Here is an 11,332-nt window from a genome sequence, read left to right on the forward strand (position 1 = left end):
TGCCAAGGTGGCCTTTGTCACCTTGATCTGTCACCTTCCCTTGGTCCCCTTGGTCTCAAGGTCTTCGTGTGACATGGGGACACTTGGGGACACCAGGGACACGCGGTGGCAGCGCCAGCAAGGCTTTTGTCACCTTCCTTTGTCACCTTCCCTTGGTCCCCTTGGTCTCAGGGTCTTCATGTGACGTGGGGACACTTGGGGACACGTGGTGGCAATGCCAAGGTGGCCTTTGTCACCTTGATCTGTCACCTTCCCTTGGTCCCCTTGGTCTCAAGGTCTTCATGTGACATGGGGACACTTGGGGACACATGGTGGCAGCGCCAGTGTGGCTTTTGTCACCTTCCTTTGTCACCTTCCCTTGGTCCCCTTGGTCTCAAGGTCTTCATGTGACATGGGGACACTTGGGGACACATGGTGGCAATGCCAAGGTGGCCTTTGTCACCTTGATCTGTCACCTTCCCTTGGTCCCCTTGGTCTCAAGGTCTTCGTGTGACATGGGGACACTTGGGGACACGTGGTGGCAATGCCAAGGTGGCCTTTGTCACCTTGATCTGTCACCTTCCCTTGGTCCCCTTGGTCTCAAGGTCTTCGTGTGACATGGGGACACTTGGGGACACATGGTGGCAATGCCAAGGTGGCCTTTGTCACCCTGATCTGTCACCTTCCCTTGGTCCCCTTGGTCTCCAGGTCTGTGTGTGACACCCGGGGACATGTGGAGGTGGCTTTTGTCACCTTTTTGTCACCTCCCCAGCCCCATCGTGTGACATCGGGTGGGGGGGACACATGGGGACACCTGGACCCCCCAACTGCCCCGGGGGGGGACACGGGGACACCTCTGGCCCTTATTGTCCCCAGGGGGGGGTCACTGTCCCCTTATCACTGTGTGATAGTCGGGACCCCCCCCCAAACTGCCCCTTTTTGACGCTTTTTCTGCTTTTTACGGGATATTTATTGGGGGGGGGGTCGTGGTTCAATAAAACCCTTTGCCAGAGATTGTGATTGGGGGGGGTCGTGGGGTCATATGGGGACAATGGGGGGGCCATGGAGGGGTCACAACGACACTGGGGGGGTCATGGGGACACTGGGGAGGTCACGGGGGGGTCACAGAACCCCGGAGGGGGCGGGGACACGACCCGGGGCGGGGGGGGGGAAATTACCTGAACCACGTGACAGTACAAGGGGTGGGGTCACCAGGCCCCGCCCCCTTCCCGGTGGCCCCGCCCCCCCCGTGTGTGTGTCCCCCCCCGGTGCCCTTGGTGGTGACACCGGAGAGAGGATGATGAGGGTCCTGCGGGTAGGGGGGGGGCGGGGGGGGAGGGGGGCTAAGTGTGGGGGGGCAACGTGGGGGGGAAATGGGGGCGCCTGGGAAGGTCTTTTGGAGTGGGGGGGGGGGAGAAATGGCGGGTCGGGGTGGGCCCTGAATGGGGGGGGTCGTATGGGAGGGTCCTGGGCTGGAATGGGCCGTTATGGTTATGGGGGGTCCTATGGGGGGTCCGTTCCCAGGCCGCCCCCCCCGCGCTGCTCCGCTCGCTGGGCCCCCCCGTGTCCCCCCCCCGGCGCCTCCACAACCGCGTCCCCGAACACCAGAAGCTGTTCCAGGTGAGGGGGGGCCCGGACGCCTGGGTCCCTTTGGGGAGGGAGGGGGTCCGGACGCCTGGGTCCCTTTGGGGTGGGGGGGTGGAAGGGGGGCCCGGACGCCTGGGTCCCTTTGGGGTGAGGGGGGGGCCGGACGCCTGGGTCCCTTTGGGGTGAGGGGGGGGCCGGACGCCTGGGTCCCTTTGCGGGGGCTTCTCGGACGCCTGGGTCCCTTTGGGGTGGGGGAGGGTGCAGGCACCTGGGTCCCTTTGGGGGGGTTCTCGGACGCCTGGGTCCCCAGGTGGGGGGGGTTCTGGGTCCCTTTGGGGTGAGGGGGGGGCCCATACGCCTGGATCCATTGGGGGGGTTCTCGGACGCCTGGGTTCCTGGGGGGTGGGGTCCTGAGTCCCCGGGTGGGGTGTCCCGGACGCCTGGGTCCCTTTGAGGTGACAGGGGGGGCCCGGACGCCTGGGTCCCTTTTGGGGGCGGGGTGGGGACAAGCCCCCCCGATGTCCCTCCCGTGTCCCCCCCAGGCGGACAACGGGCTCCCGGTTCATCTCAAGGGGGGGGCGCTGGACTCGGCGCTTTATCACTTGACCGCCCTCATCTGCTCCGTGGGTACGGGGGGGGGACACCCCTGGGGGGGGGGACACCCCGGGGGGGGCACAGGACGCCTGGGTCCCCCTGCAGCGGGGGGAGGGGGAGGGCAGGACGCCTGGGTTCTATTTATAACCGGGGGGGGTGGAGGAATGTGTGCCCGGACGCCTGGGTCCCCGTGGCGGCGGGGGGGGCATGGGGGGGTGGCGAAGGAGGACTGAGAGCCCGGACGCCTGGGTCCCTTGGGGGGGTTCTTGGGTCCCTTGTGGGGGGGTTCCCGGACGCCTGGGTTCCTTTGGGGTGGGGGGGCTCTTGTGGGGGTTCCCGGACGCCTGGGTCCCCCTGACCCCCCTTGTCCCCCCTGTCCCCCCAGGCGCCTGCTACTCGCTCTGGTCGCTGGCTCGGGCCTCAATGCCCAAAAAGAACTGAGGGGGGGTCCGGCCTCCCCCTCCCCCCCTCACAATAAAAGGCTCCATTGAAGCTGTTGGGGACACTGGGGACACGGCGGGGGGGACACAGAGGGACAAGGGGGGGGCAGAGACACCAACGGGGTTTTATTGCTCAACTCAACGGGGGGACGGTCACGGCGGGGGGGTCCCCGCTGTCCCCAATGTCCCCAGGGTCCCCATTCCCCCCAGGGCAGGACCAGCCCCCCAGGGCCAATAAATAGTTTTGGGGTTAAAAGCGCTGGGAACGGGGACAATGGGGGGACATCAGGGGGCTGGGGACACGAGGGGCCGGCCCTGGGCGCCCCCCCCCCGGGCGTCCAGCAGCAGCTGCAGCGGCGCGGGGGGGTCGGCGTCGCTGCCGCTGTCACCGTCGGCGTCACCGCTGGCCGGACGCAGCACCCGGTCGTGCAGGCGGCTGAAGCGCCGGGCGCGGGCGCTGGGGACACGGGGGACATGGGGACACGGGGGGACATTGGGGACACGGGGGGACATGGGGGACACGGGGGGACACGGGGGACATGGGGGACACGGGGGGACACGGGGGGACACGGTGGGGACATGGGGGACACGGGGGGACACGGGGGACATGGGGGACACGGGGGGACATGGGGGACATGGTGGGGGCACATTGGGGACTCATCAGGGACACATTAGGGACACAGCGGGGACACATTGGGGACACATTTGGGGCACATTGGGGACATGATGGGGGCACATTGGGACACATTGGGGATACATTGGGACTCATGGGGGACACATTGGGGACACATCAGGGACACGTTGGGGACACATCTGGGACACATTGGGGACACATTTGGGACCCATCAGGGACACATTTGGGGACACATCTGGGACCCATCAGGGACACATCTGGGACTCATTGGGACCCTCTGGGGACACAATGGGACACATCGGGGACTCGTGTGAACACATCGGGGACACATGGGGGCACATTGGGACACATTGGGGATGCATTGGGACAGGTGGGGACATGGTGGGGACTCATTGGGACACATTGGGGATGCATTGGGACACATGGGGACAGCTGGGGATGCATTGGGACAGGTGGGGACAGCTGGGGATGCATTGGGACAGGTGGGGACAGCTGGGGACTCATTGGGACACATTGGGGATGCATTGGGACAGGTGGGGACACTGGGGACACTGGGGACACTGGGACGCACCAGTACGGCCGGCGCTGGTCGGGCCGCAGGCTGCGCCAAAGCTGCGCCAGCTCCCGCGTGGCCGCCGTGGACGCCAGGCCCGGGTGGGCGCTGGGACGGGGACGGTGACATTGATGGTGACAGTGACAGTGATGGTGACAGTGACATTGACAGTGATGTGACATTGACAGTGACAGTGATGGTGACAGCGACAGTGACATTGACAATGACATTGGTGTTGGCGTTGACATTGTCACCCGCCATGTCACCACCCCCCACTGTCCCCGGCCTCCCCGTATTGTCCCCAGCGTCCCCATGTCCCTGTTGTCCCCATCTCCCCCATGTCCCCCAGTGTCCCCGTGTTCCCCAGGGTCCCCATGTCCCCCCATGTCCCCACTGTTCCCATGTCCTCACATCCCCCCATGGCCCCCATGTCCCCCATGTCCCTGTGTCCCCACCCGTGTCCCCCATGGCCCCGTGTCCCCATGTCCCCTGTGTCCCCCCCATGTCCCCCATGTCCCCATGTCCCCTGTGTCCCCCCCATGTCCCCCATGTCCCCATGTCCCCTGTGTCCCCCCCATGTCCCCCATGTCCCCATGTCCCCGTGTCCCCCGGTGTCCCCCCCATGTCCCCGTGTCCCCGGTGTCACCTGATGTAGGGTTTGCGGTTGATGCGGCAGAACATGATGAAGCCGTTCACACATTTCTTCTTGGCGCGGGGGGGGGGGCCCCGCGGCCCCTCCCCCCCCCGCCCCCCCCGGCCCTTCTGGCCCCGCGACGTCCCCAACGGGGCCCCCGCGCCGCCCCCCCGGGCTCGGGCGCCGCCACCGCGGGGGCCTGGGGACAATGGGGACAACGGGGGACGCTGGGGTGGGGGGACAATGGGGGGGAGGCTGGGATGGGGGGGGACAATGGGGTGAGGGGGACAATAGGGACACTGGGGGGACAGTGGGGTGAGGGGGACAATGGGGTGGGGGGACAATGAGGGGGAGGTTGGGATGGGGGGGGACAATGGGGACAATGGGGGCACAATGGGGTGAGGGGGACAATAGGGACACTGGGGGGACAATGGGGTGGGGGGACAATGGGGACAATGGGGGACGCTGGAGTGGGGGGACAATGGGGGCACAATGGGGTGGGGGGACAATGGGGACACTGGGGGGACAATAGGGGGGACAACGGGGTGGGGGGACAATGGGGGAGACACTGGGGGGACAATGGGGGGGACATTGTGGGGGACAATGGGGGATGACAATGGGGGTGACAATAGGGGGGTGACAATAGGGGGGTGACATTGGGGTGGGGGGGACAATGAGGACACGGGGGGGACACTGAGGTGACATTGGGGGGACACGGGGGTGACCCGGGGGGGCCATTCCCACCTTCAGGCTGCCATAGATGTCAGAGAACAGATCTGGGGGGGACACACTGGGGGTGACACCAAGCTGGGGGGGGGACACCCCCATTGTCACCCCCCCCACTGTCCCCAAACCCACCTCGAATGACGTCATCGGGGGGGCCCGGGGGGGGCGGCGAAGCCACCAGGGAGGGGCTGAGCCCCAAGGGCCCAAGCGCCGCGGGGGGGCGACACGGGGACCCCCCCGGCCCGGCCCAGTTCATCCCAGTATGGACCAGGGGGGGCCCAGCCAGGGGCTGGTGGCTTTGGGGGGGTCCTCGTCCTCATAGGGGACCAGCCTGGGGGGGTGGGGGGGGTCAGCACCCATGGGTGCCCCCCCGGTGACACCCCCCCCCCCCAGTGTCACCTACCTCTGGGTCACCACGGGGTCACCCCCCGAGGGGTCACCGGGTCAGCGGGGGGGCCTGTGGGGATGGGGGGGTCACTGGGGGGGGGTCACTGGTGGGGTCCCCAATGGGAGGGGGGTCACTCGGGGGTCCCCAATTTTGGGGGGGTGTCACTGGGGGGGAAGGGGGTTGTTAGTGAGGGGGTCCCAATGGGGGGGGGTCAGTGGGGGGTCCCCAATTGTGGGAGGGAGTCACTGGAGGGGTCCCTAATTGAGGGGGGGGGGTCACTGGGGATGTCCCCAAGTGGGGGGATGTTTCCCTGAATTGGGGGGGGTCCCCATTACCTGCCCCCCCCGGACGCTGCTCAGGGTCCTCTGCAGGAACCGGATGTAGCTCAGGACGTTTTCCAGCACCTGCCGCTGGGGGGGGACGGGACACACGTGGGTGGGGGTGCAGACCTGGGTGCCCCCCCCAGCACCCATGGGTGTCCCCCCGTACCTGGGTGTGGGGCCCCCCCGTCCCGCGGGGCCAGGGCACCATCCGGGCCAGTTCGGGCAGCAGCGAGCGCCAGTCCCGGCGGGGGGGCCTGGGGGGGACATCGGGGGACACCCGGGGGGGGGGACACGACAGTGGGACACATGGGGGCGATATTATGGAGGTGATATGGGGGGGGGGGGGGGGGGAACACACACACACACTGGGGCTGACACTGGGGTGGGGGGGGGGCTCTGTGGGGGGGGACACTGGGGGTGACAATGGGGGGGAATGACACTTGGGGGGGTGACACTGGGGGTGGGGGGTGGCGCCGGGAGGGGGACATGGGGGGGAACATTGGGGAGGTGATATGGGGGGGACACGCTGCTAGGGGGTGTGGGGGGGCCATACTGAAGGGGGGACACGGGGGACCCACCCCCCCTTTCCTGCCCGTCTCACCGGCGGCTTCGGGGCTTTGGGCTCCGGGTGCTGCCCCCCGGTTGCCGCATCTGGGGGGGGACACAGGCGGGGGGGGGTCACAGGGGCCCCCAGGACCCGGGGGAGGGCCCGCAAACCCCGGCGGGGGGGGGCACGGGGGGGCGGGGCCTCGTCCCGCGTTTCCCGCGCTCACACCTCGCCTGGGCGGCACCGGCGCTAACCGCCTGGGGGCGCGGCCTCCGCGGGGTGGGTGTGGCTTGGGGGAAGGGGCGGAGTCCCACGATGTCGCCTCCTCCGGTTGGACGGCGGCTCAGCGGGGGGGCGTGGCCCTCGCCGGGAGGCGCGGCTTTCGTCGGGCGGGCGTGGCTTGGGGAAGGGGCGGAGCCCCGCGGTGTCTCGTCCTCCGGTTGGACGACGCCTCAGGAAGGGGCGTGGCCTACGCGAAGCCATCAGGGGCGGTACTCCCGGAGTGGGGGGCGTGTCCAACACAAACCCCGCCCCCCCCGTGCTTACAAACCGTTTTCCCGCGCCCTGGCAGGGCGTAATTCGGCCCCTGGGGGACAATTTGACTCCTGGGGGGGCAATTTATCCTCTGGGGGGGGAATTCAGCCCCTGGGGGGGTACTTCATTCTCTGAGGGGGGAAATTCAGCCCTGGGGGGACAATTTGACTCCTGGGGGGTGCAATTCAGCCCTTGGGGGGGAAATTCAGCCCTTGCGGGGGAAACTCAGCCCCTGGGGGGGAGAAATTCGACCCCTGGGGGGGCAGATTATTGGGCTGGGGGCGGCACAGATTAACACCAGGTCCTAACAAACCATCTTTATTACTCCAGGTGGGGGGGCGAGCACACCCCACCCCAATTCCACCCCCACCAGGTGATATTTTGGGTGGATTCCAGGTGGAAAACCCCACCAAAACATCCCCCTTGTACCACAACCCCCCCCCGGGCGGGTAAAGGGGGAACACAGCGCACTGGGGGGGGGATAAGGGTGCGTTTCGGGGCCCCCCCTCACTTCCCGGCGATGAGGGGGTTGCGCAGCACCACGATGACGGAGTCGCCGCGCAGGAACATCTTGGAGATGTACGCGTCCTTGTTCACCGGCTTCGACTTCTTCTTCCCCTTCCCGCTCTTGGGCACCTCGGTCCACATCTCCTTGACGTTCTCCAGCACCATGTTGCAGTGCCTACGAGTGGGGGGACACGGGGGGTCATTTGGGGTGACACCCCCCCCCCGAATCACCCAGGGGTTTGGGGGGACGCTGAGGGAGAGCGGGGGATATTTGGGGGCCCTGGGGGATTTGGGGTCCCAGCGGCATTGGAGGGATATGGGGTGGGGGAATTTGGGGACCCCCCCCAGGGACTTTGCGGGGGGGATATGTGAGAATAAAGGGGCACTGGGGGGCACTGGGGTGACACTTGGGGACTGTGGGGTCACCCTGGGGTGACACTGGGGACTGTGGGGGGACTCTGGGGACACTGGGGGACACTGGAGACTGTGGGGGGACTCTGGGAAGACCCTGGTAGCCTTGGGGTGACACTGGGGTGACCCTGAGGGACTCTGGGGACTGTGGGGGACACTGGAGGACTGTGGGGTGACACTGGGGAACAATGGAGACTGTGGGGGACCCTGGGGTGACCCTGGGGACCCTGAGGTGACCCTTGGGGACACCTGGGGACAATGGGGGACAACACCAGGACCTGTCGAAGGCCTTGACGCGGCCCAGCAGCTTCTTGTTGTTGCGGCAGTTGATGAGTTGGGGATGGTGGGGGGACCCTGGGGTGACCCTGGGGACCCTGAGGTGACCCTTGGGGACCCTGGGGACACTTGGGGACAACGCCAGGACCTGTCGAAGGCCTTGACGTGGCCCAGCAGCTTCTTGTTGTTGTGGCAGTTGATGAGTTGGGGATGGTGGGGGGACCCTGGGGTGACCCTGGGGACCCTGAGGTGACCCTTGGGGACACTTAGGGACCCTGGGGACAATGGGGGACAACACCAGGACCTGTCGAAGGCCTTGACGCGGCCCAGCAGCTTCTTGTTGTTGCGGCAGTTGATGAGGACCTGGGTGTTGTTCTTGACCGACTGGGTGAGCACGGAGAGCGGCCCGGTGGTGAACTCCTCCTCCTCGCGCCGCTGCAGCTCCTCGGGCGTCATCTCGCTCTTGGGCTTGTTCAGCAGGCTCCTGGGGACACGGGGACATTGGGGACATCAGGGGGACAGCACGGCCATGGAGTGGGGGGGACATGGGGACAATGGGGGGAGAACATGGGGAGAATGGGGGGAGAACATGGGGACAACTCGCTCTTGGGCTTGTTCAGGAGGCTCCTGGGGACACGGGGACATTGGGGACATCAGGGGGACACCATGGGGACAGCACGGCCATGGAGTGGGGGGACATGGGGAGAACACGGGGACATCTCGCTCTTGGGCTTGTTCAGGAGGCTCCTGGGGACACGGGGACATCGTGGGGACACTATGGGGACAGCACGGCCATGGAGTGGGGGGGACATGGGGACAATGGGGGGAGAACACGGGGACATGTCGCTCTTGGGCTTGTTCAGGAGGCTCCTGGGGACACGGGGACAGTGGGGGGACAGCGGGAGGACAGCACGGCCATGGAGTGGGGGGACATTGGGGACAATGTGGGGACATCTCGCTCTTGGGCTTGTTCAGGAGGCTCCTGGGGACACGGGGACATTGGGGGGACAGTGGGGGGACACCATGGGGACAGGGGTATATTGGGGGGGCATCGGGGGGGGCACGATGGGAACATGGGGACATTGGGGGGACATCATGGGGACACCATGGGGACATGGGGGGGGCACGATGGGGACACAGGGACATTGGGGGATATTGGGGGGACATCATGGGGATATCAGGGGGACACGATGGGGGCACAGGGGCATCATGGGGATATTGGGGGACATCACGGCGACATTGGGGGACACACCATGGGGACACGGGGGGGGGTGACGGGGACACCGAGCGGGGCCGGGGGACACCCCGGGAGCCTCCGCGCGGCGATCGGGCCCGGGACAGCGCGGGGGCGGCGGGATCGGGCCCCCCGGCTCCCCCCCCCCGGTGTTTCCCGCCCCCTCCTCGGTGTTTCCCGCCCCCCCCCCGGTGTTTCCCGCCCCCCCGGTCCGGTTTCCCCCCTCACATGGTGATGCCGCTCCCGCGTCTCCGCTCTGCTTCCGGTCAACGGAGCCACTTCCGGTAGGCGGGAAGCGGCCAACGCGCATGCGCGGGAGACGCGGGGGCGGGGCAACAAAGGGGGCGGATAATAAAAGGGGCGTGGTAACTGAAGAGGCGTGGGAATAAAAAGGGGCGGGGCCGAGGCGAAGCCACGGCGGCAGGAGGGGGGGGCCTGGAAACGGCTGGAGGGGGTGGGAATGGGGGGCCTGGAAACGGGCGTGGGGAGAAGGGTTAAAATGGTCGGGGGAGGGGGGAGGGGTCTGGGGGCCGTGGGAGGGGCCTGAGGCGCCCTGGGGGGGGGTCTGAGTGGGTGGGGGGGTTTGGGGACCCCGCCGTTGTGGTGAGGAGGGGGTCGGGGGTGCAGCGGTGCCCCCCCCTCCCAACCCGCTGAGAAAGGGGAGGGGCCCGGTGTGTTGGAGGCGTGGTCTGGCCCGGAGCCCAAGGGGGCGTGGCCTAGTGTGGAGGCGGAGCCTCCTGGCGAGAGGGCGGGCTGAGTGGTGGGCGGGGCTCCGAGCTGGAGGGAGGGGAGGCGATTGGCCGCGGGCCAGGAGGGGGGCGGGGCCAAAGGGGTGGAGAGGGGGCGGGTCAGGCCGGCGGCCAATGGGTGTGTCCGGGGGGCGGGGTCAGGCCGGGGGGCTCTTGGCCGGCGGCCATGGGTGTGTGCGGGGGGCGTGGCTCGGGCAGGGGGGCGTGCCCGGGAAGGGGCTCGGCGCGGTGGGTGCGGTGGCGGCGGCGGCGCCATGGACGGGAGAACCGGGGCGAGGTACGGGCGGGGGGCACCGGGGGGGACACCGGGGGACGGGGGGAGCGGGGGGGGGCAGGAGCCGCCCCCGGGGTGGGGGTCCCGGGACCCCGGGCGGGGACACACGGGATTGGTTCCCCTGGGGCCGGTGGGGGGGCAGGAGCCGCCCCCCCCGGGCGGGCGGGGGTCGGTTGGGACCCTGGGGGGGGTCCCGGCACCTCGGGGTGTTGGGGGGGGGGGGGACAGGGGAACAAGGGTCCTGGGACAAGGAGCCTGGGGGTGCCAGAAATGGCCCCGGGCGGGGGGGGTGTGTCCCGGGACAGGGACCCCGTTTTGGGGGGGGGGGGGGGGTCCCGGGGCTAAAGTTGGTTCTGGGTCCTGGGGGGTGGGGGGGTTGAGGGGGGTGTGGCAGGATCGGGCCCCCACAGGGTGTCCCAGGGACTTGGGGGGGCACAGGAGTTGGTCACTGGGGGGTCCCCGAGTGGGGGGCGACATGAGGGGTCCCTGCGGAGCCTCGTGTGTCCTCGTGTGTCCTCGTGCAAGCGCCTTGTGCATTCTTGTGCAAGCTCTGTGTGTCCTTGTGCATCCTCGTGCATCCTCGTGTGTCCTCATGCGAGTGTCGTGTGCCTCCTCGTGCCTCCTCGTGCGAATGCCTCGTGCACCCTCGTGCACCCTCGTGCCTCCTCGTGCGAATGCCTCGTGCACCCTCGTGCACCCTCGTGCCTCCTCGTGCGAATGCCTCGTGCACCCTCGTGCACCCTCGTGCCTCCTCGTGCACCCTCGTGCCTCCTCGTGCCTCCTCGTGCACCCTCGTGCCTCCTCGTGCCTCCTCGTGCACCCTCGTGCAAGCGCTGTGCCTCCTCGTGCACCCTCGTGCACCTTCGTGCAAGCCTCTTGTGCACCCTCGTGCGAGCACCTCGTGCATCCTCGTGCAAGCTCTGTGCCTCCTTGTGCACCCTC

At 68.0% G+C, this 11,332-nt stretch overlaps 3 protein-coding genes and 1 long non-coding RNA gene across 4 annotated transcripts; 1 reads left to right on the forward strand and 3 right to left on the reverse strand.

Annotated features, from left to right (window-relative positions):
* Positions 1 to 1,181: 1,181 nt before the first annotated feature.
* LOC309452880 (cytochrome c oxidase subunit 7A1, mitochondrial-like) lies at positions 1,182 to 2,652 on the forward strand. The gene is made up of 4 exons (XM_082077542.1): positions 1,182 to 1,294; positions 1,504 to 1,599; positions 2,109 to 2,193; positions 2,546 to 2,652. The coding sequence occupies exons 1-4, from the start codon at positions 1,277 to 1,279 to the stop codon at positions 2,599 to 2,601; spliced, it is 255 nt and encodes an 84-aa protein (XP_081933668.1). The 5' UTR covers positions 1,182 to 1,276; the 3' UTR covers positions 2,602 to 2,652.
* Positions 2,653 to 2,800: 148 nt separating this feature from the next.
* Positions 2,801 to 5,403, reverse strand: MEIOSIN (meiosis initiator; the record flags this gene model as incomplete). Its single annotated transcript, XM_082077541.1, has 4 exons — positions 2,801 to 3,057; positions 3,806 to 3,895; positions 4,434 to 4,620; positions 5,280 to 5,403. 4 exons carry the CDS (start codon positions 5,401 to 5,403, stop codon positions 2,886 to 2,888), a joined length of 573 nt encoding a protein of 190 aa, XP_081933667.1. The 3' UTR covers positions 2,801 to 2,885.
* A 470-nt stretch (positions 5,404 to 5,873) lies between these two features.
* Positions 5,874 to 6,535, reverse strand: LOC309452882. The gene is made up of 3 exons (XR_014186660.1): positions 6,460 to 6,535; positions 6,025 to 6,112; positions 5,874 to 5,945 (listed from the first exon to the last, which is right to left on the reverse strand). It is a non-coding gene; the product is annotated as an uncharacterized lncRNA (long non-coding RNA).
* Positions 6,536 to 7,241: 706 nt separating this feature from the next.
* Positions 7,242 to 9,701, reverse strand: LOC309452881 (small nuclear ribonucleoprotein Sm D2-like). Its single transcript, XM_082077543.1, has 3 exons — positions 9,596 to 9,701; positions 8,438 to 8,617; positions 7,242 to 7,621 (listed from the first exon to the last, which is right to left on the reverse strand). Coding segments are annotated over exons 1-3 (357 nt in total). The 5' UTR covers positions 9,598 to 9,701; the 3' UTR covers positions 7,242 to 7,446.
* Positions 9,702 to 11,332: the final 1,631 nt, after the last annotated feature.

The sequence above is a fragment of the Streptopelia decaocto genome (genome assembly GCF_964273445.1).
Source record: "Streptopelia decaocto genome assembly, contig: HAP1_SCAFFOLD_2216, whole genome shotgun sequence".
In the NCBI taxonomy this organism is placed as follows: domain Eukaryota; kingdom Metazoa; phylum Chordata; class Aves; order Columbiformes; family Columbidae; genus Streptopelia; species Streptopelia decaocto.